Raw genomic sequence first — 27,376 nt, 5'->3', positions numbered from 1 at the left:
TGGGTATAGCAATGCCTTACATGTGGCCAACCCAGGTTTCTATCCCCAGCACCCCATATGGTCTCTAGGAATCATTCCTGCGTGTCGAGCCAGGAATAACCCCAGAGCATTGCTGGGCATGTCCCAAACAAGAAAATAACAACAATAAAAAAAATTCTTTCGGGGGAGAGCCAAATCTAGAGGTGTAAGGCCCTACTCCCAAATTGTGTTTGAGGTTGTTACCCCTGGCAGTGCTCAGGGGACCCTGTGGTGCTAGGGATTGAACCTTGACCCCCCACCCCACCCCCAATACAAATCTTACACTCAACTTGTTGAGCTACTTACCTGGTTCCACAAGGCATGTTTTTGGGGCAGAGATAGTTCAAGGATTGGAGTACTTGCCTTGCACATAGGTGATCCTGGTTCAATTCCCTGGAAACATATGTGGTCCCCCAAATACCGCCAGAAGTGATCCCATGGTGCCAGAGCAATAGCAGAGTGGGTCGGGCAAATTTGCCTGCACACAGCTGACCCAGGTTTGATCCACAGAATCACATTTAGTTTCCTGAACACTGCCAGGAATGGTCTCTGAGTACTGAACTAGAAGAAAACTCTGAGCCCTGCTGGGTGTGCCCCCCCCCCCCCAAAAAAAAAAAACACTGCACTGTAGCTCTGTCCTCCCATTGTTCATCAATTTGCTTGAGCGAACCCAGTAAAGTCTCCATTGTGAGACTTCTTGTTACTGTGTTTGGCATATCGAATAAGTCACTCACAGGTAGCTTGCCAGGCTTTGCCCTGCGGGTGCGATACTCTCGATAGCTTGCCGGGCTCTCCGAGAGGAGCGGAGGAATCAAATCTGGGTCAGCCGGGCCGGCCGCATGCAAGGCAAAGGCCCTACCGCTGTGCTATCGCTTCAAGTAAGAAGTAACCCCCAACTACAGAGTCGGGCATCGCTCCTGATCAAGAAATAGCCAAAGCATCTTTCTCACCAGTTAGATTATGCTTTAGTTAATGCTGAGGGACAGTGTACGCTCACACTGCTCTTAAGTGCACTTTCACCTTCATTCTTATTTATATGAACTTCTGTAAGCAACATTGATCGGTTCATGCATGTTTGCTTATAGCTGTGGCAGAGGGCGGCCCCAGGGCTCAGCTCAGGACCACATGCTTGCCCTGGCTATTTCCTGATTGCTGAGCCACTGAGTCTGGGCCTTTATGTGTGAATCATAGACTGTGGCACTGCCCGGTCCCCTCTCTGCTGTGGCAGCACCAGGGCTTAACTCACTTGTCACCACTCAGCCATCTTCATGGCTTCAGTATTTCTAAATCTTCTCCAAGCTGGGACTGTAGCTCATGGATACCTCAAGTATATGATGCCCAGGGTTTACCCTGGTAAATCTTCCCCCACAAAAAATTTTTTTACAGGGGCCGGAGAGGTAGTTCAGGGGCTAAAGTACTTAACTTAGCATCTCTCTGATCCTGGTTTGAATCTCCAGCTCTACATATGAGTCCCAGACCACTACCAGGGGACACTCTTGAGGACAGAGCCAGAAATAGACCCTGAGCACTGTCGGTATGGCCCCCAAATTTAAAAAAAATTAAAAAAATAATTTTCACATATCTTTCTTGTTCTTTGAAGTGAATTATACTTGTCAGATACTTTGTTTTTTGCTTTTTGGGTCACAGCCAGCGATGCTCAGAGGTTACTCTTGGCTCTGCACTCAGGAAATACTCCTGGCAGTGCTTGGGGGATCATATGGGACGCCGGGGGTCGAACCCAGGTCGGCCACATGCAAGGCAAACGCCCTACCCACTGTACTGTCACTCTGGCTCCTGTCAGATACTTTTAAAATTTTGCCTTACTTGTAAAAGCTTTGTGAAGTCTTTACTCTTATTTCAAGTTATACTTTCAAACTTGGACAGTCTTTGTGTGCCAGTGATGAGCATGTCTTGGGCACTATGGGGACTAGAAGGCTGAGTGATTCCCATGCTCAGGGAATTCATGATCCACCATGTGGGTACAGCAGTGAACAGGAAAGCAAAATAACTGTAGCGTGGGAGGTTACTTGATATTGGCATTCATTTTCTTAGTGATGCAAGGAAACTCCGAGCTCAGTACTAATGCCATTACCCTACTTGTGTTGCTTAGATTGGCTTATCTGGGGGAGCTGTGGGGTGCATTGCTCATCCTGAAGACCAAGTGACCATTGACATCAGCCATGTCGTCCAGGCCTTTTGAAAGTCCGCCTCCTTACAGACCTGACGAGTTGTAAGTAAATCTTTGGATCATTTTTCTGTTTGTGAAGTACCACTTGTAAGAGAAATGTATGGCTGGAACCTTCCCCTGCTGTTTGCTTCTGAAAATAAAAGAATATGTTTTTGTCAGGGCCCCGGTGAGAGCTGCAAGAGCGTGTGTGTGCATGCTGGTGTCCTGGCCTTGATCCCCAGCACTGCATGGCCTCCCCCGACTCCCGCCAGCAGTGCCCAGAACGACCTCCAGCTGCTGAGCTGGGAGTTGCTCCTGATTACCACTGGCCCCCAAATCTAATAACAACACTAATAATATTTACAATATGCATTTGTAAATTTAAATTGAACAAAGCATATAAATGTAAAAATGAGTGACTCTTGCAGTTACACTAAATAAGAAGTAAAATTGGGAGTTCTCATCCTAGTCGTTGGAAGAATTAGCAGTGTATTCTTTCATTATAAATCTGCTTGCCATCATTGATAGGAATTTCCGCCTTTATTTTTAGTTTTGGTTTTTGGGTCACACCCAGGTGTGCTTAGGGCTTACTCCTGGCTCTGTGCTCCAGGATCACTTTTGGCCATACTCAGGGCACTCTTTGTGGTGCTGGGGATCAAACCAAGGTTTACTACATGCAAGGTGAGTGCCTTACCTGTTGCACTCACTTATTGACTCTCTGGCTTTTATATCTTAAGCAGTCAGTATATTGGGGTTTGGGGCATACCTGGCAGTGCTCAGGGGACCATGCAGTGCTCAGGATTGAGCTCAGGGCTCCTGCATGCAAAGCTGGTACTCTGAACTGTGAGCTGTATCTCTGGCACAATAAATGGGACTTTTCATATTCTTCTTTTGTGATGCAGAGCATTGAACCCAGTGCCTCACACCTGGAAGGCAAGTGCTTTATTCTGCTGAGTTACATACATGGTCTGTATTCCTATTCATATAGCCACATTAAGATTTCACTGTCTGGGGTGCTGGAGAGATAGCACAGCAGATAGGGCGTTTGCCTTGCACGCAGCCGAACCGGGTTCAATTCCCAGCATCCCATATGGTCCCCTGAGCACCGCCAGGAGTAACTCCTGAGTGCAGAGCCAGGAGGAACCCCTGTGCATCGCCAGGTGTGACCCAAAAAGCCCCCAAAAAAAAAACCAAAAAAAGGATTTCACTGTCTGATGAAGACATAGTACAGTAGGTAAGGTACTTGCCCTGCTCAAGGCCAATTCAGGTTCTGTCCCCTGAGCACAAAAACAGCAGTAAGCTCTGAACACCACCAGATGTGTCCAACACCCCAACACCCCAGATATTTCTTTGGTGAAAAGGGTTCATCTGTGAAAAAAGTTTGAGATACTCTTTTTTTTTTTGCCTTTTGGGTCACACCTGCCGATGCTCAGGGGTTATTTTTGGCTCCGTACCTAGGAATTACTCCTAGTGGTGCTTGGGGAACCATATGGGATGCCGGGGAATCAAATCTGGGTCTGCCACGTGCGAGGCAAATGCCCTACCTGCTGGGCAATCACCTCAGCCCCAAAGAAAATACTTTGCCATGAGTAAACCCTGTGCACCCTTCGTGTGGCCCAGAAACAAACAAAAAAATAAGCAAACAAACGAAAGGAGCAACTTTGTCTACCAGGGAGTTTATACCTAGCACGCGCAGCTTTTTCAAACTCCAATATGAGTTGAGTGAGCTGTGGAATTTTTTTGTTTATTTCGGTGTGGGGGTTGTACTTGATTATTTCTTGAGAGCTACTTCTGGTTAGATTGGCTTATCTGGGGAGCTGGTTCTGTGCTTAGGGAACCTTGCAGTGCCAGAATTAATTTCAGTTTCCCACGTGCAGAGCGTCCAGGGGTGGAAAAATTTTGATTTTTAAGGCCGTCCCCAGTTGTGCTCAGGGCTTACGCCTATCTCTGTGCTCAGGTATCCCTTTTGGCAGTGCTCGGGGGACACCATGAGTGCCAGGGAATGGGCAGGCTGTATGTCAGACAAATGCCTTAACCCCTGTACTGTGTCTCTGGCCTCGGCTGCAGACGTTTTAGGTCTAATACTCTCAAAGCAGCATATCAGATTTCTCTCCTTTTTTTTTTTTCTGTTTCCTTTTTTCCGTCATACTCCTAAACTCAGGAGTATGTTTGTATTTCTCTGGTTAGTAGTGCTTAGTTGTAGGAATGTGGTCTGTGGCAATGATAGCAGCAACAAAAAGGGATCATTGTAGGTATTGACTTCTGCCTCTGCAGGACCTGTCCTTCTGGACAGGTCCAAATACAAATACCCATGTGTGTGCCTGCCTGCTAAAATCAGCAGGTCTGGAATCAGTGGCTCTGTAAGGTGTGTGTGTAGACGGGAGGCTTGGGAGCCAGTAAGCCCCCTGCTGAGCTCTCCTGGTGTATTTGATTGACTTGGTAATGCAGAGGACATCATTAGCGACTGTTAATGTGTTACTTTCTCCCCTGGTGAGACTGTCCTGTTTACAGTGTCCCCCAGTGCCCAGTGCACCATCCTGGGGGCCCCATCAGTGGCTGTTTGATGAAGAAACGAATGAGTGTACTTTCTTGTTCCTTTCTCTGGTGGTGTGTGGGGCCGTGGGTGTTGGTGCACACCCAGCTGTGCTCGGGGTCTACTCCTGGCAGGATATAGGGGAGTATGCAGGGCTGGGGATCCAGCCAGGGTGCCACTTGGTTCTGGCCCTTTGACCCATCTCCCTGACCCTGAGTATGCTTTGTGGGGGTAGGGCGGAGCCAGCGTGCTCTATGAGGGTCCAGACAGGTGTTCTGTCTGCAGTATCTTCCACTCCTTTGTTTTCAGGTGTGTGGGTCCCAGTCCCAGGACTGAGGATCCATGTGGTGTGAAGCGCTGGGGGTTGTTCACAGGCCTTAGGTGCCTCTCATCCGCAGCACCACAGGAGGGTCGCCATTGCAGAGTAGCCGTTCTCTGGAGTCCAGTCTCTGATGGCAGCAGCTGTAGCAGCCTTGTCTGGATGCTCTTCTCATGGATTTGGGGTCGAGGCCAACAGCCTGTGTGCACAGACCGTCCCCGTGAATCTGATGTCCTGATACCATCCCTGTCCATGGGTGCCAGTTGGGCTGCTACACCGCCCCTTCACAAAAGCCCCTGGACTGGGTGGTTTCCCCTCTCCCGTTGCTGCATTCGTGAATCCCTCACAGGGCTGCTGGCCTGTGGTTGGGCTCCAGGGGGAGAGAGCCCTTTTCTGGACCATAGGTCTAATACACAGCGGAAAGAGTGGGAGAGCCTTCGGATCCTCTCACCAGAGCCAGGCTTCGTTCTCAAGAGCTCTGCCCTTGTGGCTTCCCACAGGCCCAGCTCCTAATACCCCTGGGAAGGGGTTCTGATTTTTTTTTTCTTTTTGGGTCATACCTGGCAATGCACAGGGGTTACTCCTGGCCCATGCACTCAGGAATTACTCCTGGTGGTGCTCAGGGGACCATATGGGATGCTGGGAATTGAACCTGGGTTGGCCACATGCAAGGCAAATGCCATACCTGCTGTGCTACCGCTCCAGCCCGGGGTTCAGATTTTGACCTTTGAATTTCAGTAGCTCATAAATCTCTCCCATAACAGTGGGAAAATACTAATAGGTTTATTTGCCAATGGTTCAAACCCCTGTTCTTTAGCCTGGGGTCCCTGTGCCAGTGCCCAGTCCACAGACGATTCCTAACGATTCACTTAGAATTTCTCCCCAGTTGTGTAGCCAGCCAGTGCACGGTATCATGCAGGCTGAGTGGGACACAGTGCAGTTCCCAAAGCTGCAGGTCTGTGAAATTGTTCTGTTTCCCCTGGTCTGCAGCTATAACACGGTTGAAGGACGCTGCTTGGAATGTTTCCATGGCTAATTTCGTACTTGCTTTCAGCTTGCCGGAATGTGCTAAGTTGATGTCCATTTTCTGTGTGTTCCAGCAAACCCAATCACTATGCACCCAGCAATGACATCTATGGTGGGGAGATGCACGTTCGACCCATGCTCTCTCAGCCAGCATATTCGTTCTACCCCGAAGATGAAATCTTGCATTTTTACAAGTGGACTTCTCCCCCCGGCGTCATCCGCATCCTGTGTATGCTCATCATCGTCATGTGCATTGCCATCTTTGCCTGTGTGGCCTCCACGCTGGCCTGGGACCGAGGCTACGGAGCCGGCTTGCTGGGTGGAGGGCTCGGCTACCCGTACGGGAGCGGCTTTGGCAGCTATGGAAGTGGCTTCGGCTACGGCTACGGCTACGGCTACGGCGCCTACACGGATCCCAGGGCGGCCAAGGGCTTCCTGCTGGCCATGGCTGCCTTTTGCTTCATGGCTGCCCTGGTGATATTTGTCACCAGCGTTATCAGATCTGATATGTCCAGGACCAGAAAATACTACTTGATGGTGATAATAGTGAGCGCCATCCTGGGCATCATGGTGTTCATTGCCACTATTGTCTATATCATGGGCGTCAACCCCACGGCTCAGGCTTCGAGCTCTATGTACACCTCACCCATCTATGCCCTCTGCCAGCAGTTTTACGCGTCAACGGGCACTGGCCTCTACGTGGATCAGTACCTGTATCACTACTGTGTGGTGGATGCCCAGGAGGTACGGAGAGTTTTGCTTTGTTCTTCCCCCCTCCTCCCTTCTGGGTCCTGATAGTCTCAATTTGGGGATGTTTAATCAAAGCACTTTGTTAATGTGGTTCACTTCTATTTGGCCTATTGATACTGGTGTGGTATACCACAAATGGCTCACACTTGACTGTGCTTTTAATTAATACAAATTGGGGTGTTGGCGTTGGTGTGTTAGATCACCATCTGGGGGCCAGAGAGGTAGCACAGTGGTGGGAGCTCATGCCTTATTGCAGGAGGCCTGGGTTTGCTCTCTGAAATTGCATGGTACCCCAAGCACCTTTGGGAACAACCTCCCAAATACTGCTGGATGTGTGACCACCCCCCAGAAAAGGATTGGTTGTCATTATCAAGATATAATTAATTGAGTGCCAAAGAGATAGCCCTGTGGGTAAGGCTCTTGCTTTGCGCACAGCCAATCCAAATTTGAGCCCTGACATTCCATGTGTTCCCCCAAACTGTCAGGACTAATTCCTGAGTGCGGAGAAATTGGAGAATTATGTAAAAGAAATGATTTTTTTTTTTAAGAAATGATTTTCTATGTTGATGGATCATACTATAAAAATTACATCAGTGAAATTGGTCCACATATTTAATGCAATTTGGTTTTGGGGCCACACCCAGTGGTGTGCAGGGTCTACTTCTGGCTCCAAGCTCAGGAATCATTCCTGGCACACCTCAGGGGACCATATGGGGTGCCAGGGATTGCACATGGGTCTGCCCATGTCCAAGTCAAGCACCTTCCCTGTTATACTATTGCTCTTGCCCCCAGATTTAATGCATTTCTTTCTTTCTTTCTTTTTTTTTTTTTTTTTTTTTTTTTTTTGCTTTTTGGGTCACACCCAGCAATGCACAGGAGTTACTCCTGGCTCTGGCTCTGCACTCAGGAATTACCCCTGGCGGTGCTCAGGGGACCATATGGGATGCTGAGAATCGAACTCGGGTCGGCCCTGTGCAAGGCAAATGCCCTACCTGCTGTGCTATTGCTCCAGCCCCTTAATGCATTTCTTAAACAAACAAACAAACAAAGACTTAGCTGGGTTTTCTTGTGTGTGCAGAAATTGACAAGTTGAATCTGAAATGTATCTGAGGAACTGGAGTGATAGTACAGCAGGTAGGCACTTGTCTTGCACGTGGCTGACCCCAGCGAGCTGAGTCCTGCCAGGAGTGATCCATGGGCACAGGTCTAGGAGTCAGTCCTGTGTACCTCCGGATGTAACACAGAAACAACCAAAAAGCATATGAAAATGTAAGGGACACAGAACCTAATCAAAATAATCTTAGCAAGTGGGGCCAGAGCGTTAAATAGTACAGAATGTGCCCTGCTCAGCCTACCTGGCATCCCATCAGGTCCCTGATCCCTCCAGGGATCCTGAGTGCAAAGCCAGGAGTAACCCCTGAGTATCGGCAGGTGTGGCCCAAAACCAAAAACTAAAAAAACCCCAAAAGCTTGGAGGACTCCCACCTACCTGCTTCGAACTGTCTACAAAGCCACAGTAGTCGAGATAGCGCAGGGGTGCCTAAGGATGGAGATCCAAACCAAGGAACTCTGAGAGTCTAGAAATAAACTCTCATTCATGGTCAGTTCATTTTTTGGACAAGGCAATTTAATGGTGAGACAGTTCTTTCTTTGGAGGGAGAAGGAGTCATACCGAGCAGTGCTTCCTGGCTCAGTGCTTGAGGGACCACACAGGCAGTGCAGGGTTCTCAAACCTGATCCTCACCCAGGAAGATTATTCACTCCCATCCTTTTTTTTTTTAATTTCTTTTATTGAATCGCTGTGAGATAGTGCATTACAGAATTGTTCATGATTGCATTTCAGTCATACAGTGTTCCAACATTCATCCATTCACCAGTGCAATTTCCCAGCACCAGTGTCCCCAGTTTCCCTCCCACCCCTTCAAGCCACCCCCCACCCCAGCCTGCCTCGATGGCAGGAACCTCTCTTTTCTCTCTTTTTCTTTCTCTCTCTCATTTTAGGCATTGTGGTTTGTGGTACAGTTGCTGAAAGGTTAATCATGTCTGTCCCTTTCCCTGCTTTCAACACTCAGTTCCTGTCCAGAGTGACCATTTCCAACGAGTTCTGTCATAATGGACCCTCCTCTATCTTAACTACCCTCCATCTCCCACCATTGACCCACCATTGACCAGTCCTCCTGGCCATTTTCCCTGAACTTGGAATATTCGTATCATACTGTTTACTTTTAATAATATCCCACAAATAAATGCAGTCATTCTCTATCTGTCCCTCTCCTTCTGACTCATTTCTCTTGTATGATACTCTCCAAGTCTATCCATTTAGAGGCAAATTTCATGACCTCATTTTTCCTAACATCGCTTGCGACCTCTGAGCTGTTTTGAAGCCTTGAGACATTCTCTATGATAGATCTGGATGTCTTCAGAAGCCAGTCGATAGCTCCATGCAGAGGGTCAGACCCCTTCCTCATTCCAAGCCCAGTATTTGTTCAAAAGGATCACATGCCTACTTATAGCAGCAACAACAATGGGTCTTTTTTCCCTTTTTCTGGTCACTCCTGTCTGGTGCTGTTTAAGGGAACACAACAAACTGCCCTCCCGTTGTTCATCGATTTGCTCGAGCGGGCCCAGTAACGTCTCCATTGTGAGACTTCTTGTTACTGTGTTTGGCATATTGAATACTCTTGGTAGCTGCCAGGCTCTCCAAGAGGGGCGGAGGAATCGAACCCGGCTCGGCCGGGCAGGCTGTGCGCAAGGCAAATGCCTTACCGCTGTGCTATGGCTCCAGCCCTAAGGGAACACCTGGGGCCAGAAATAGAGGCTGCAGCTCCTACATGCCCTTGCTGTTCATGTGTGAATCTTAAAAACAGTGCGGGTCAGAGATGTCTCAGAGGGCGAAGGGCCTGCTTTGTGGAGGGCACGGGCTCAACCCTCAGCATCACATAGTCCTCGAGCAACACTGGCGGCAAACTGCAAGCACTGAGTCAGGGCTAGTTCCCGAGAACTGCCAGGTATGGCTCAAAAAAAAAAAAAAAGATTGGCTGGAGTGATAGTGCAGCAGGTAGGGCGTTTGCCTTGCACATGCCTGATAGGGGTTTGATTCCTGGCATCCCATATGGTCTTCTGAGCACCACGTGGAGTAATTCCTGAGCGCACAGTCAGTAGTAGGTCCTGAACATCGCTGGGTGTGGCCTAAATACCAAAAATAAATACATAAATAAGAATAGAAAGAAAATGAAACAGATAGGTAAAATAAACGAATCATAGAAGACCTCATATTGTGTGGGGAGTTTTGTTTATGTGAAATACCCATGATTGAATCTTTAGAGCAAAATCAGCAGTTGCCAGGGTCTGAGGACAGTTAGGGATAGAGAAGAAACTGCTAATGGGTATGAGGTTCTTTGTCTGGGGGTCAGAGAAAATGTTCTAAGACTAAAGGTTGGAAGCACTGTGCATATATTAAAATCCTCTGAAATGTACTTTACAGGGATGAACTACATGCTAAATTAATTGTATCTTTGGGTTTTCTTTTGGGGAGTGGCAGGGAGAACCTGGCGTTGCTCAGGGATTACGCTTGGCAAAATGCTCTCTAGTCATTCCCAGCAGTCCTCCATGCATGATCAAGTATGAGGTTCCCTCATGCAGAGTATGTGCTCCAACCCTTTTCTTTTTTTTTAATTTTTAGTGAAACACCATGAGGTACACTTGTAGACGTACACATTTTCGTGCTTGGGTTTCAATTATACAATGATCAAACACCCATCCCTCCACCAGTGCCCATTTCCCACCACCACTGATCCCAGTATCCCTCCCACCCCCATCCCCCCCTGCCTCTGTGGCAGGGCATTCCCTTTTGTTCTCTCTCCCCTTTTGGGTGGCTCCAACCCTTTGAGGCAACCCACAGTCCCACACCTGTTACTGATTGGGGGTTGGAAATTGGACCACAACTAGCAGTGCTCAGGGGCCATACCGGGGTCTCTCGCTCAGGGAACCATATGTAGTACAGGGGATTGAACTAGGGGTAACAAGACAGGCGCCTTACTTCTATACTGTCTTTCTGGCCCCTAATGTAATTATTTTAGAAAGAAATGATTTCCCTGCCAATGAAGGTCTTAGAAAGCTGTTGACCTTCTGATACTTGGTAATGCATAGGCTGAGAGTAGTTCTAAGTACACCCTCATCCCTCTCAGTCATGCAATGACCCAAAGCATCTTTTTCTTATTTTTTGGTGGTTCTGGGTATCAAATTCAGGGCCTCCCATGTGCAAGGTAAGTGCTCTACTCCTGAGGAGCCCAGCCCAAACCTGTGTTCTTTGAGAGAGTGGGTCCAAGGGGCGCAGACATTCAGGCCGAGTGCTCTTACCCGATACTCCAGGTGCCGCTGAGCCATCATGCCACTTAACACACTCGTTGGAGTAAGTGTACAAGACTCTTGAAACAGAGAAACCTGTCATAAAACATGACTCAGTCCATTTCCTGTAGTTTATAGCTGGGTGGTTGACGGCATGTGTAAGCAGTTTATGGCAAGGCAGTTCTCTCTGAACTGAAGTAGACTTTCAGGGTAATAAGATTTACCTATGCACATAATGAGCGGGCTTCTAAGCATGGCTGTGAGTTTAGAGGTTTGATTTTGGTTTTGGGGCTGCAGTGGTAGGGCCCAGGGGTCTCTTCCAGTGGCACTCAGGGAGTCATATGGTACGGGGGATTGAATCTGGGCACCCCCCTTTCTCCCCCCCCCCACACACACACACTGGCAAAGCATGTGCTCAGCCCATTGAACCATCTTTTTGGCTCTTGTATCTATTTTACATTCGTTCAACCACAGCTATTTAGTTTGCCGATATAAAACTATATAAAACTGATACAAACCTAATTGACATAAGGATGTTAGTTAGAGGAATATTTGCATAATTTGTCGAGGTTGGTTTGGGATAAAAGTAGCAGAGGAACGTTTGAATCATTTGTCAAGGTTGACTGGGGATAAAAGTGAGCAATTAAAATTGAGTTGTGTCAAAATCTCCTTTCAGGCCATTGCCATCGTGCTCGGGTTCATGGTTATTGTGGCGTTTGCTTTGATCATTTTCTTTGCTGTGAAAACTCGAAGAAAGATGGACCGGTATGACAAGTCAAATATTTTGTGGGACAAGGAACATATTTATGATGAGCAACCCCCTAATGTCGAAGAGTGGGTAAGTGTTTAAAAACCAACAAACACCCTGCCTACCCTGCCTTTCATCAACCTCCTCCCCACCCCCTGCCCCATTCCCCACCCCCCCAGGATTCTGTCTCTAAGCTTGACTTTGAATGTTTTGTTCTTAGAACTGTTGTTTGTTTTTGTTGTAAAGCTTTGTGTTTTCGATTCATTTATTTGTATTTTGGGGGAGCTTTGGGACCACACCCGGCAGTACTCAGGGCTCTGTGCTTAGGGATCACTCCCGGTGGTGCTTTGGGGGACCATATGTGGTGCCAGCAGTGTTCCGGGGAATATATGTTGTACCTGGGTCAGCTGTGTGCAGGACAAGCACCTTAACTACTAATTTTTTGAGCCTTGAGCTCAGTTCTGACTCAGAACTTTAGGAAGTTGGAAGAAGGAGCCCGAGAGAGAGTATAGCACGTAGGGCACTTGCTTGGCATGCGGCTGACCCTGGCTTGCTCTTCTGAATCACATATGGTCCCCCAAGGCACGCCAGGTGTGATCCCTGAGTTCTGAGCCAAGAGTAAGTCCTGAGTACTGCTGGTTATGGGCCACTCCAAGAAAAAAATCTTTAAAAAAGAAGCTGGGAGACTTGTAAATGGTCCTACTGCAGGGTCAAATCAGATCTCCAGGATGAGGGAGAAGGTTCTTAGCCTGGAGTGCGTGCGGAGTGCCCAGCTCAGTTCCCCATCCCAGCATCTCACCAACAGGGACTTATAACTCTGCCCTCTACACAAAAAAATAAAGATTTTTTTTCAAGAAAGTGAATCAAGGCACTGAAAAGAAAATGTGTAGAAAGAATTTCACTGGAACGAAGAACCTTCCCCACCGTGCATTTGTTTTTTAGCTTCTTAGGGAGGAAAACTGAGACTGCCTGGGAAGTGATTGTCAAGATCGGGTCCAGATTAGCAGATGTTTTTAGAATGATGGTGGGAGGTGGGTGTTTCCGCTTTCTGCATGGATAATAGCCTGGAAAAGCCACATGGCGCTGGATTGATTCTGCACTCACATTTACTTAAGAAACACCATGTCTGTGTCTGTGTGTATGTTATGGGGGAGGGGGCTGTGGGGTTGTTGGTGGCTGCCGGTCTCCAGAGATCCAGTCCAACACCTCATACGTGAGACAGGTTTGATCCATCACTAAGCTCCCTCAGGCTCCCTCCAGATGAGTGAGGCAGAAGAGATTAGAGCCATTTCCTTTTTCACATGTAATGTTAATACAGTTGGTAAGTGGTTTCCTTTATGACATGATTACTGAAAGCCCAGAAAGTCTCTCTCTCCAGGAATAACTACTTAGCACTGCTCAGTCCTTCGAGATGCTTGGACACTGGGGAGATAGCACAGAGGGAGCCAGCCTGGGCCTCCTGCATGCAAGACATGCACTCAGCTTGTTGTGCTGCCTCTCCAGTGTGCATGCATCTGGTTTTTGAAGAAATGGTCTAGAAATGGAGAAGACGTTTTCCTCTAATTAAGAAGCAAAGTAGGAAGTAGTCTGAGATAGAGAAGGTCTCAGTCTCTCTCTCTCTCTCTCTCTCTCTTTCTCTCTCACACACACACACAGAATGTGGTTCCTGTGTCAGCCTTCTTCTCCAAGCCTGCCTCCCACTACCTGCCCCACCCCCTACCCCCTTATAAAGTATGTGGGTGTCACAGGGAGTTTCTTTGTTGACCTTTAGCTCCAGGCGAGGCCACCTGTGGAGGATGGAATAGGACTGTCCCATGTGAGCTGTGAAGTCAGTATTTCGAGAGAGTTTCTGGGTGTGTCAGTTTTCATTGGCTGCGGATTTGTTTATTTAAGGTTTCGAGGCCTTTTAAAAAAATGACTCAGGAACGACCTGTGTGGAGGCATGAGAATCACAGTGAACTTTGGCCTCTTGTCTGATGTTACTGTTATGAAGACTTAATCGTTCGAGATGCTTGTTGATAACTCAGCAAGAGAGCCGCAGCACCTTCTGGGGTAGTTGGTGAAGATAGAAATGGGCTGTCTTCAGTCTTGATCTGGCATCGATTGGAGCTCATTCATCATCTTCTCTGGGGTCTGAGCTGCCCGTAGGTGGTGTTTCATGCCCCTCACAGTCTTGATGCAGTAACCAACATTTGGATGTGAGAAACTTGGAGTCATGAGTTACTCGATCACTTGCAGACTCCTGTTTCTTTTCCTCTTTAGCTCTACAACTAAAATGCGTCAGGAAAAGTGTTTGAAACAGTTGTCTGGAAGTAATTTGGAGCCACAAATATTTTGCTTCCCCTTCAATTTCCCCTGCACCTGCCTAAATTCACTATGCTGGTCTCAATACCACGTTCTCTTTCCTCTAATGAAATAGCTAGTAGAAAACTCTTAACTTGCTTTTTGCTTTGGGGGGGGGGGGAAGGCAAGGGGTTGGGCCATGCTCAGTGGTGCTCAGGCAGTGCTCAGGGGTTCGTGTGTGACACCAGAGATCAAAGCCAGCACTCCCCCATGCAAAGCCTGTGCCCTAGTGCTCTGAGTTATCACCCAGCCCTGTTTTTCTGCTCTTGGGAACTCATCTGATTTGCTCTTACAGTGTCACTCCCAGGAGGTAGCAATGCCTGCTGCTGTCCTCTATGTCACAGTGGAGTGGGTTAGTGCCTCTTCTTCCTTTGGGCCGATACGACTCATCCCATCATGCCTTGATGCTGGAGAGTGCTCTCAATAGATTGCGGGCATGACCCCCAGTGCTGCCCAGTCTCCCGAGAACTGAGCTGAAAATACAGCCCCTAAGAGTGGCCCAAACTGCTCTCCTCCAAAATATTAAAATAATGGGGCCGGAGCGATAGCATAGCGGGTAGGGCTTTTGCCTCGAACGCGGCCGACCCGGGTTCGATCCCCAGCATCCCATATGGTCCCCCAAGCACCGCCAGGAGTAATTCCTGAATGCAAAGCCAGGAGGGACCCCTGAGCATTGCTGGGTATGACCCAAAAAATTAAAATAATGATAAAGAATCTAGAATTATTTGTCCTGAATTGGGGTTCATATTAACGTGAGTTCCGTTAATCTTAGGAAGTGAAGACAAGATACTGATAACAAAGAAGAGGTTGTCTGGGGGGAAGGGAAGGCCTTGTTAAAGGAACAGTCAGCAGCTGAGTATTGGTTTGCACCTTCCCTTTTAATTAGGGAAGGTGTAGGATAGGCAGATTCATTGTCCTAAGAAATATTACTGCCTTTCTTGGATTTTAATTTCTGAGCACCTAACAGTGCTCAGAGTTGGCATCTCACTCTGTGCTCTGGGATCACTACTGGAAGTACTTGGGCATCCGTATGTGGTGCTAGAGATCCGACTATGGGTAGCCACCGACAAGGCAAGCGTCTGAACCCATACTACCCTTCTGATCCTGAGGATCAGAATCTTCAGAGCAGAGGCACCTCAGAAGTTGAGCCTTCTGAGTTTTAAACTGATTTCTGCTCTCACTACGAGAGAGCAAACATATAGCTTTCTAATTTCCTGTGTTTGAATCTCCAGTATGTTGCTTTGTCTCTCTCCCGAAGGTTTTCAGAGTTGTGTTTTGGGTCTCCTTTCCTTTCTGGATGTCTTGTTCTTCGTAAACTAAACAGGCCTTGTTTGCACACTGGTGGGAGCTAACCCGCCGTTCGTAGCCCACACTCAAGTTTGTACAATGTCTTTTAAACAGTTTAAGATTCTTTTGTCATTAAATTTACAGATTTTTATTTATCTTATGCCCGGAACATGTTAGTGCCTTTTCTGAACTGAAGGAATGTGCAGATATGGAGATGTATCTTTTATTGGTAGGAATTTTGAAAATACAGTGATGAAGAATTGCCGTACTGAGTTGCCATTTTGGTGTATTTATTTTTTGGATTTGTTTTGGGGTCACACAAAACAAATGGTGCTCAGGGGCTGTACCCAGTTCTTTTCTGGAGTCCCACGTACTTGGTGCTCTGGGTCCCCACTGTATTTGAGAAGCCCTGCCCCCCACCTGCAAAGCCTTTCCTCCATCCTTCTGAGCCCAAATTTCTCATTCTTTTTTTGAGGGGGTGGGGGAAGGGTTACACCCGGCACTGCTCAGAGCTTTCTCCTGGCTTTGTGCTCAAAGATCACTCCTGGCAGAGCTCGGGGACCATATAGGATCCTAGGGATCAAACCTGGGTTGGTTGCATGCAAGAGGAGCGCCCTACCCACCGTACTATAACTCCAGCCCTGAATTTCTTTTTTTTTAAATTTTTAAATTTTTGGGTCACACCCAGTGATGCTCAGGTGTTACTCCTGGCTCTGCACTCAGGAATTACCCCTGGTGGTGCTCAGGGGACCATATGGGATGCTGGGAATTGAACCTGGGTCAGCCGTGTGCAAGGCAAATGTCCTACCTGCTGTACTATGGCTCCAGCCCCTCCAGCCCTGAATTTCTTTTTTTTTTTTTTAATTATAAAATTTTTTAATAGTGAGACATCATGAGGTACAGTTGCAGACTTACACATTTTTGTGCTTGGGTTTCAATTATACAATGATCAAACACCCATCCCTCCACCAGTGCCCATTTCCCACCACCACGGAACCCAGTATCCCTCCCACCCCCCATCCTCCCCATCCCACCCTGTCTCTGTGTCAGGGCATTCCCCTCTGTTCTCTCTCTCCTTTTGGGTGTTGTGGTTTGCAAAAGAAACATTGAGTGGCAATCATGTCTGGTATATAGTCCACCCTCAGCATGCTTCTCCCATCCTGGGAGGGTCCTCCCAACACCTTTATTTGGTGTTCCCCTCTTTATCTGAGCTCCCTTTTCCCCTAGTATCTGTGGTTGGCCTCCAAGTCATGGACTAAAATTCCTGGTACTAATCTCAGCCATTCTTGGGTGTTAGTTTCCCATTTTGTTACTTTATATTCCCCAGATGAATGCAATCTTTCTATGTCTATCCCTTTCTTTCTGAGTCATTTCGCTTAACATGATACTTTCCATGTAGTACCACTTGTATGTAAATTTCGTGACTTCGTCTTTTCTAACAGTTACATAGTACTCCATTGTGTAAATGTACCAAAGTTTCTTTAACTAGTCATCTGTTCTCGCAGCCCTGAATTTCTTATTCTTGATAGATGTAGCATTCCTCCCTCATGCTTCATAACTTTTATTTTCAATTTTGACCCTCATGCAGACTTGTGATATAATTTGTATACTATACAATTCACCTAAAGTGTGTAGTTGAATGATTTTTACTAAACTTTGTGTTATGGAGCCCTGACCCAATTCAGGATTTTAAATAAAATTTTAATTTTAAAGAGTTTTTTTTTTATCTGTGTAGAAATGTGTCAGAGCCGTGCCTGAGCTTCTGTTAGAGGTTCCTAAGCTTATTTGTCCGATTTGCCCCTTTTCAGAAAAAAACATTCAGCACCCTCCTGGACATCTGCCTTAGTTAAGCCAATAAACGGACAGTTTCCCCAAGGTGCCCAAGAGGCTCCCACCACCCCCTGGAGAATTCTAGCAGCCAGAATGGGGGTGCGGTGTTGCTCATGGAGGGAGGGAATGATGCTCTGTGCCCAGCCATCATCCACCCTGTAGTTAGATCTGTTTGTCACATTGTACCAATAGTGATACGTAACAAGTGAGACCTGTATTCTCTGCAGGGTGAGAAAAGAATTCTTTTTCTTTTTTTAATTTTATTGAATCACCATGAGAAAGTTACAAGCTTTGATGGTTGGGTTACAATCACACAATGATCAAACAGCCACCCCTCCACCAGTGCATATTCCCCACCACCAATCTCCCCGGTATCCCCCCTCTTCCCCACCCTCTCCCTTGCCTCCATGGCAGACAATATTCCCCATACTCTCCACTTTTGGGCATTATGGTTTGCAGTACAGACACTGAGAAGTCATCATGTTTGTTCCATTGTCTACTTTTGGCACACATCTCCCATTCCAACTGATTCCTCCAGCCATCATTTTCTTAGTGATCCCTTCTCTATTCCATCTGCCTTCTCCCCTACTGCTCATGAGGCAGGCTTCTAGCTATGGGACAATTCCCCTGGCCCTTGTATCACTGTCCTTGGGTGTCAGCCTCATGTTACGTTATTCTATACTCCACAAATGAGTGCAGTCCTTCTATGTCTGTCCCCCCCCCTTTCTGACTCATTTCACTTAGCATGATACTGTCCATGTTTATCCACTTATAAGCAAATTTCATGATTTCAAGGGTGAGAAATTTCTTTTATAGTATAGCCAGAGTAAAAATCTAAGTAAGTTTTGCGCAAATTTAACTAAATTTTGTTAGTAAATAGCCAGTCAGAATCTTACCGTGTTCAACATCACCTTTGTGTTGTGTATTTGTTTGGTTTTGGAGCTATATGCAGCAGTGCATAGGGCTTATCCCTGCATTCAGGGATCACTCCTGGCAGGACTTTGTGGGGCCAAATTACATACCGGGGATTGAACCTAGGTTAGCCTCATGCAAGGCAAGTGCCTGTTTTTCTGAATCCCTTAACTTTTACCTTTGTAGTGAAAGCCACATCTTTTGGTGATTCTTTCTCTTAGGAACAGGTTTTGACAGGGAAAAGTTGGTTAAAAGTTACCAAATCATGGGGCCAGAGCAAGTAGGCCATTTGCCTTGCTTCCTCCGTAATTAAGATCAATATATTCATCTAAAATATATAATATATTATATATTTAATTGATATACTTTTAATATATTAATCACTGTTATTACATAAAGGCAAGGTAAAGGCCCTCCCGTTGATCGTCGATTTGCTCGAGCGGGCCCAGTAACGTCTCCATTGGAGATTTTGTTGTTACTGTGTTCGGCATATCGAATACTCTCGGTAGCTTGCCAGGCTCTCCAAGAGGGGCGGAGGAATCGAACTCGGGTCGGCCATGTTGGCCGCTTGTAAGGCAAACGCCCTACCGCTGTGCTATCGCTCCACCCATTATTACATAATATGTTAATATAGAATAAGGGGCTGGAGAAATAGTACAGCTGGTAGGGCACTTACCTTGCTTATGGCCAGCCCAAGTTCAATCTCCAGCGTCCCATATGGTTCCCACCCCTCCCCCACCAATCTCCCCACATACACACCCCATGAGCATCTCCAAGATTAATTCCTGAGTGTAGAGCAAGGAGTAGCCCCTGAGCATTGCTGAGTGTGACCCAGAAAGCCATAAAAGTAAAATGAAACTTACCAAATCATGAAGGGGGAGGTGGGTGCAGCAGGCCTGAGACCCTGAGTTTGGTCCCTGGCACCTCAGGCCTTCCTCACGCTGTTGGTACAGCCCTGTGCTCCAGCACCAGTGGGAGGCCTGCCTGACCCAAAAGTTGTTAAGTCTTTTTTTTAATGGAGATTGGTGATGCAGTTGACCTTGCGTATGCTGGTGGAAAGCCTGACTTACTGCCCGTTCTGGGGTCATGTGGTGGGCGGCACTCAGGACTCCAGCCCGAAGTGCACATTCCCAGGCCATCACGTCCTGACTCTTCTCTATATTTTCTTTTTTTTTATTTATTTTTTTATGAAGTTGTTCACAATAATTTATTACATTTAATATTCTAACACAAATCCCACCACCACTACACCTTCCCACGACCATATTTTGAATGTTTTCACCTCGACCCCAAAAGCAGGACATAAATAATTTATTTTGTATAAGTTGTTATGAATAATTGGCTAAAAATGATCCAAAAAAGTTTCCTTAGAGGAAAGTTGTTTCCCACCCATTAAACTCTTGTATAAGAGATTACTACCATGTTGTTAAAGGTTGAACTTGTGTGCTTGTGTGTGTGTGTGTGTGTGTGTGTGTGTGCGTGCGCATGTTTTCTCCTTGAGATTGATTGCCTTTTGCTCTACACCCCATCAAATGTGACCTACTAGTCTTTGTCCATCAGTGGTGTAGAGTATGAGGTGTAGTATGGTCATGAATGTGGCCACACGCTCCAGGAATTTAAAATAGTGATACAGCTGTAGTTAAATTTTTAACTGGATGTGAATTTGGGGCTTGAAGGCACCTCTGCAGCTTGTAGCTGTCATTCAAGATTTATTTGTGAGTCTCTGAATCATGGCTGTTAGTGGGCCTATATGGTGCCAGAGGCAGTTCGTGTGCATGACTTTGCTAGACTACTTGGAGTGCAGGGAGATGGGGGTGGGTTGCCCATTCCCAACTCCATGCGTCTTCTCTGTATTTTTGTTGGACTTTAGGTGCATAGAAGTAGACTAATTTCAGCTTTTGGTTGATGGCTTCGTCATCTTTGGGCCATACACAGCCTTCTTGTTGTGTTTCCTCCCTTGTTTCATAATGAGAACCTTGCTGGGATGGAGAATGAGTGCACGGCTTAAGCTTCCTGCTGGCTAGTGCTCACTGCTACGCGTGCCAGATAGAAGCTACGTAGCAGCAAGCTGAAGTATGAGACGAAACACCCGGGTTTGGAGCCTCACGGCAAGGCCTGGGTTTGAATTCTGCTTCCAGCGCTCCTGCATTCAGAGCTACCACCCAGAACTGTGGCTTCCTTGTCTGTGAAATCTACGACATGAATTATCTTGTCTGCTGCTGAGGATTGGTGTGAGGTGCTGACGAGCACATAAACGTGGTCTATGAGAGTATCTGGCTTTACAGGGCTGGGGAAAGGAGAACAGAAGTTCCACCCAAAAAGATCAAGTCTTTGCCCGAGTTAGCACTTGCAGAGGACAGGCAGCCTTACTACAGATGAGAGAAACAACTTAAAATTAGCAGAGGGGGCTAGAGTGATAGCACAGCGGGCAGGGTGTTTGCCTTGCACGTGGCCAACCCGGGTTTGATTCCCAGCATCTCCTACGGTCCCCTGAGCACCACCAGGAGTAATTCCTGAATACGTGAGCCAGGAGTAACCACTGTGCATGGCCGGCTGTGATCCCCCCACTCCCCCCAGAGAAAAAACAATTAGCAGAGGAGGGCAGGGGTGCTTATCTGCATGGCTGGAGGTGGTAACTCAGGAAATCCTAGAAAGAGGTGAAATCTCCACTCTGGGATGCATGATGACTTGTTTACACCTCTTGATTTCATTCTGATCTGGGTCCAGAGCAGCTACTTAGAGCTCCTGAGTTGTTTCCTGTTTGGAGGATCCTCCTGGTTTTGTGCTTGGGTGGACCATGTGTGGTGGCTGGGCTCCAACCAGGGCAAGTTGTAGGCAAATCAAGTGCCTTACCTCATCCTCCTCTCGCTCTCTTGCTCCTCCACGAGTGTCTGGTATTGGCGTGTCCTCTAAGCCTGGCTTGGGAAGGAGCTCAGCTCTTCTCAGGTCAGTTGATGTCCTTATACTGACCACTGGGGCCAGCGCCAGGTCCTCGTCACACCGTATGGGATATGATGGTTTCCAGCCTCCCCGTGGAGTGGGAAGACAGCCTGCAATGTGGATTTGTGGACACGTGCTCCCTGACTGAATGGGACGGGCCCCCTGACTTCCCACGTCTTTGGGCATCCAATCAAGTTTAAATTCCAAGTGCAGTAGGAGTCGTTTAGGATGAATTTCCCCAGGAGTTTTAGATGTGCTTGTCTCACCTGGTGGCCTCCCCTGGAGAGTGCAGACCCACTGACCACTCAGCATGGCCAGGACTGGTCTCTGAGGCTCCGGATGCTGTGACGGTGGCCACAGGGGCCAAAGCTAACTTAGAAGGTGTTTCACCCCGTTAGGTTCCTTTATTTTCTTTTCAGTTTTTCGGTTCCACTCAGGGGTTATTCCTGGCTCTGCATTCAGCAATCACTCCTGGCATTGCCAGGTGACCATAAGGGATGCCAGGGATCAAGCTGAGCTTGGGCATGTGCAAGGCAGGCACCTTACCCTCTGTGCTCTCTCTCCAGCCCCGTCTTTGGTTCTTGAAGACTTGTTTCTTGTGACTCATGCTTCCTTTTCCCTTCTGTGGCTGCTCTTTTGCAAGGTCATACTATAAACAGGAAGCTATATATTCCATTTCTTGAGAGTAAATATTCATAACTGGGGCCTGGCTTCAGAAGACCACACCCCTATGATAAATAGTAATAACATTATCAAACATGTGTACTTGAAACCAGTTTCTATTGATACCTACAATCTTCTGGGAAAGTACGAAATGAGGGACTGGAGAGATAGTACAGGGTTAAGGCGCTGGTTTGCATGTGGCCCCAGTTTGCTCTCCAGTACCTCTTGTGGTCCCCTGAGCACTTCCAAGAGAGATCCTGAGTGTGGAACGAGGTATAAGCCCTGAGCACTGCCAGGTGTGGCCCCGAAACAAACCTCCCTCCCCCCAAAAAAAAGAACTGGGGGAAATTGTACTTAGTAAAACAAGCAGAATAAAATGGGATAATGTATATGTAATGTGCCTATCTGAACTGCACATTAGCATTCCAGTTCTTGGGGGATTTTTTTCTCCCGTATCTTTTCATTTGTACCTTGTCAACATTTCTGTCTGAGCCAGGAATAGGCTTAGTTTTGAGAGAACATGCCAAACTCATTTCTCTGTTGTTACCAAGTAGTAAATGAAATTTGTTGAATAGAATCCCATTTTTTTAAAAAACACAAAAAGCATGTAAATCTAAAAGCTAAAGATTTTTAATCTAGGTAGTCTTATTTCTAGAACTTTCTAAGGCTTTGCATTCTGATACAACCATTTATATAACATGGTCAGTTTGTCTCTGACTTTGTTCTCTTTGTGTTCTCATCCGCCCCCCCCCTCCCCCACCCCAAACACCGTCTTACTGGTTGGTCTCCTAGTCTCATGGCATAGGGGGCAGATTCCCCATTGGTGATTTGCATTTCCTTCTTTGTGTTATTTTGGGGGGCCTCTAGTTCTACGCCCAGCACTGCTGGGGACTCCATGTGGTGTCGGGGTTTGACTCTATAGCTGCATGTGCCCCTGACCACTGAGTTAGATCGCCAGCCCTGGTATTTCCATTCTTATTTAGCTTTTCATCAGTCGATAGTCCTCATGCCCTTGTCCTGAACCAGTGGCCCAGGATGGGGAGTTGGAGGGAGTTAGAATGTGAGGGGCCCTCATGTGGCTGGAAAGTTGGTGCTGGCTTGAGCAGGGTATTCCGTTTCCATGCGGGCCCTTCTGCAGGGTGTCTAGACTGTGCTCAGAACATGGCAGCTGACATCCCTCAGAGCAAGAGAATCAAGAGGCCATGGCAGAAGCTGCACTGTTTTTTATGGACCAATTTTAGCTGTTTCCTTTTTCTTTTCTTTTTTGGCTGATGTTTTTGTTTTGGGGTCACACTCATCAATGCTCAGTGATCACTCCTGGCTGTGCTTGGGGAATCATATGTGGTGCCAGGGTCAGCCATTTGCAGGGTGAGTGCCCTCCCACTGGGTTGTGCCATTTGCATTTCCATGAATTCCCAGGTCTTAAGCCATTGCCCTGCCCTGCCCTGCCCTGCCCTGCTGCAGCCGTTTCTCCCCCAACACACACACAAGCCCCCAGAGGACTTGTGTTCATGTAGGCATCCAGCGTACTTGGAACATGGGTGCTGCACAGACGCTGGACAGTGTGGCGGGCACCTCTGTAGGAGAGAGAGCTTCGTGGACTGGAACCTTTGCATGCAGGAGACCCTGGTTCTGTCCTAGGCCCCTGAGCACCACCAACCATAGCTGACATCCCTCAGAGCAAGGGGTAATAAAATAATACAGTAAAATAGCCTTCTGTAGAATTTTCCTCTAGAGGAAGGGGCCCTTGCATATGACTGAGGCTTCTCCCTCTGGGGGTCCCTGCCCCCTGGCTCTGGGGGAATGTGCCGGTGATGCTTCAGAGTGTGGGTTTTGGGGACTCCCTGCATTGACTTCCTCACAAACCTGGCATGTGCCTCCCTTTGCCACCTGCTCCACTCTGGTTAAGCCTGTTCCAGGCACTCCTCGTCATTGGGGTTAGTATTTTAGGGAACATCCTCTGCCTCCCAGCAACCAAGGGTGGAGAACAGCCCACGGGAGTTTTCCAGAGGCAGATTTTGAGACTCTTGCTGGGGGAGCTTCTGTGGGTGTGAAATTTCAAGAAACCAGAAAAACGGGTCTGACCACTCTCTGCTCTGAGGCTGGTGCACGTGGTCGGTAGCGCCTGGCGGGCAGGTGGCCCTCGGGTTGTAAAGCTGGAGATGGAGCTTGGAGATTGCGGTGCTGCAGGTCTCTAATTACCGGCAGGAAAAGCCCTTCTGTTTCCTCTCTGCTGGCTGTGTTCTCCAGGCTCCTCCTCCCACCCCAGAACAAAGGCCACTGGGATTGAGCCCCGTGGAGCAATTTCCTGGCCTTGTCTGTTGTTGATCTAATAAATAGGCAAATAAGACTGCAGACAACAGCTCCTGTTGGCTCTTGTTAGGGTCAGGAGAGCCTGGAAGGCTGAGAGCCAAGCGTTTCTGTTTGGTTACAGGTATTGTGAGTACCCTGGACAAAATGGGTACTTCCTGCTATTTTTGTTGGTCTGTTTTCTTGTTTGGGGGGCTACATCTGGTGGTGCTTAGTGTGTGTGTGGGGTGGGCAAGGGAATGTGCTTGGGGATGGGTGTTCTTGGTGGGACTCAGGGACTATGGTGGCAGGAATCAAACAGGCTGAGCAGTGCACTGTGAAGCTCTCTCCTGCTCTCACGCCATATGTAAATATCTTTGTTTATTTTATTTTTTATAGTTTTGCTTTTTTAGGTCACACCCGACGATGCTCAGGGGTTTACTCCTGGCTCTGCACTCAGGAATTACTCCTGGCAGTGCTTGGGGGACCATATGGGACGTCGGGGAATGAACCCGGGTCGGTCGCGTGCAAGGCAAACGCCCTCCCGCTGTACTATCGCTTCAGCCCCAATGTCTTTATTTTTATTGATTTTATTTTTTGGCTTTGGATCACATACACCTGCTGGTGTTCAGGGCTCACTCCTGGCTCTGGACTCTTGGATCAGCTTTAGTGGCCTCGGGGGACCAGGCAAGCACCCTACCCACTGTGCCAGCTCTCTTGCCCCATATTTCTGAAGTGACAGTACCAGAAAGACCTGGGCTTTGGAGCCTGGCAGATTAAGGTTCAAATCCCCACATTACCAGTCACTTTCTTTGTGTCTTTGAGCAAATTAATTTCACCTTGCAGGCTGTATTTCATCATGTGACAAGAGAGGTGAGCCTTTGTCACCAGGTGTAGTGAGAAGAAAGCAAGGTTAGGTTTGTCAGGTGCAGAGTAGATGCTCTGGGGTGCAGCTTCTCCTGAAATCAACCAATAGCTCAGGGGGTAGGGGGCTTGCCTGGTGCACAGCCGACCCAGGTTCCATTCCTGGCATCCTGTACGGTCCCCCGAGCCCCACCAGGAGTGATTCCTGAGCACAGAGCTAGAAGTCAGCCCCAAACACCACTGAATGTGACCCCAAAACAACAACAACAAAAAGATTTTAGACGACTGTTTGCCGGCTCCCGTCAGCCCAATGCAGGTGTAGACTTACTCTTTCTGGGTAGGTGAGGCCGGCTGCAGGTATGAAGAAGAGGGATGAATGATTGCTGGCCCTTTGTGCTTGCACTCTCTCCAGAGGGCAGGCTTTGGATTGGAGTAGAAAGAAAGGTGTGGTTCCCTCCACCCCCTCAAGGACATGAAGCTTTTATTCCAAGTGCACTAAAACACTTGGGATCTCTTTCTTTCCTCTCTCACCTCAAGGACTCTTTTTCTTGGGCAGGAAAGCTGCTCACCCCTCTTAGATTTGAGGTGGCTGTGTAGCTCCGCCCTGGTGCCCAGGTGTTTGCAGGAGACCTGCTCTGACGTGTACCCCCACAGGGATTAGGATGTTTTCAGTAATGCTCCAAGGAATGTTCCATGTTGTTCCAAAGATTCCCTCCCCCCGCACCCCCCCCACCACCGGTGATGGCATGAGAATGCAGCTAATGAGTCTGATTACATTTTTAGTAGCTCTGTCCTTGCTTAGTTCAAATCTAATGAAGGTTTCATAGAAATGAGTTTCCTTTTGGCATTTCAGAAACGCTTCAGTTCTTTCTTGATTTGGGATAGGAGTTATAGTAAAACTCTTCTGTTTTATTTCCCTAAATTGATTATAACTTAAATCTACTGTGTATTGAGCTTGCTTTTTTTGGGAAAAAAAAATCCAGTCCCAAAAGTGAATTTGGGGGCCAGGGCAATTCCTCACTGGCCTGGAAGTACATCCTTTGCAAGCAGGGGACCCAGATTTAATCCTGAGCAGCATGGTCTCCCCAGGAGCACCCTCAAGTGTGCACCCACCCCAGCAAAAAGACAAAACCCGAAGTACGACAGTCATAAAATCGAAAGTGCCAGAGAGAGAGTACAGTTCTGGATGCTCGCCTTGCTTGCAGCTGATCCCTGTAATATTGATCCCCTATGCCACATGGACCCCTGACCACCCCCAGGAGTGACCCCCGGCACAGAGTGGAGTGCATAGCCTCTGAGTGCCGCTGGGTGTGGCCCCAACCCCCACCAGCACTTAATTTTAAACTATGAACGCTAAATTACAGGGAGTTTGAGTCATTTTTGATGAGTTTTCTTGTTTTCTCTCACCCTCAGCATGTCTGCCTGCCTCCCTCTTTTACAAGTTCTCTCTGGGGGTGCAGCGGGGCCAGTCAGCCCCCGTCCCCCGCGGCAGGGACCAGGGAGAAGCCAGGCCCTGGCTCTGCAGCCAGCACCGGCCCCTTTGGCTTCAGGACTGAGCCCCCCCCCCCCCCCACCGTTCCCCGCAGTGTGCAGCTGACCGAACCCCCGTCGCTTGCTCACAGAGCCACTTTAATGACTGGAGAGAAGTTGTTTACCATTTGCTGTTAGAATCCAGCCTTGTTCTAAGTCATTCAATATTTACTTATCAAGGTGGTAGAACGAACCAACCAACAGAGCGATAGTACAGTGGGTAGGGTGTTTCCCTCACATGCAGCTGACCCTGGTTCGATCCCCAGCATCCCATAGGGTCCCCTGAGCACCACCAGGAGTAATTCCCGAGTGCAGACTCTGGAGTAACTCCTGAGCATCACTGGGTGTGTCCCAAAAATCCCCCCCCCCCAAAAAAAGAAAATAATAAAGATAAGCATAATGTGAGACTCATACCCAAGGATAGTAGAGACAAGGGCCCGGAGGACTGGTGCAGAGGTGTTTTGGATCAGCCAGAGAGAGAAGTAGCCCTTCCCTCTCAGGCGGGGAAGGTTCTGTACCCAGCCCACTGACAGCACTTGTAAAGATGGAGCCAAATGTCAGTCTGAGCAAAATTCATTTTGGGGGGCTGGGGTGGGGGCTGAACTTGGTGGCGCTTAGGAACTGTTTCTGGCCCAGTGCTCAAGAGTGACGTCTGACTGTGCTTAGGGGCGACTACATGAGCTGTCCAGCTCTGGGGCCTGCCCATGGCATACACCTTACCTCCTATACTGTCTCTCGACCTCTGAGCAAAATTCTCAGAAATTTCTTACTACTTTTTTTTCTCCCCACCTTGAATGGTTCCCGTCCAGG

At 47.9% G+C, this 27,376-nt stretch overlaps 1 protein-coding gene across 5 annotated transcripts in view; it reads left to right on the top strand.

Annotated features, from left to right (window-relative positions):
- OCLN (occludin) overlaps positions 1-27,376 on the top strand; it is a 64,006-nt gene that overhangs the window by 9,782 nt on the left and 26,848 nt on the right. For 4 of the 5 annotated variants that reach the window (XM_056112490.1, XM_056112487.1, XM_056112489.1 and 1 more), the window contains exons 2-4: positions 2,129-2,248; positions 6,138-6,807; positions 11,837-11,998. In XM_056112490.1, the coding sequence (XP_055968465.1) occupies positions 2,199-2,248; positions 6,138-6,807; positions 11,837-11,998 (882 nt within the window). In that variant the 5' untranslated portion in view covers positions 2,129-2,198. Of the gene's footprint in view, positions 1-2,128; positions 2,249-6,137; positions 6,808-11,836; positions 11,999-27,376 lie in introns of those variants that run through there. The other variant, XM_056112491.1, reaches the window with a different exon arrangement.

This window comes from Sorex fumeus, unplaced genomic scaffold, assembly GCF_029834395.1.
Source record: "Sorex fumeus unplaced genomic scaffold, SorFum_2.1 ptg000018l, whole genome shotgun sequence".
In the NCBI taxonomy this organism is placed as follows: domain Eukaryota; kingdom Metazoa; phylum Chordata; class Mammalia; order Eulipotyphla; family Soricidae; genus Sorex; species Sorex fumeus.
This window is presented reverse-complemented; position numbering and strand designations above follow the sequence as displayed.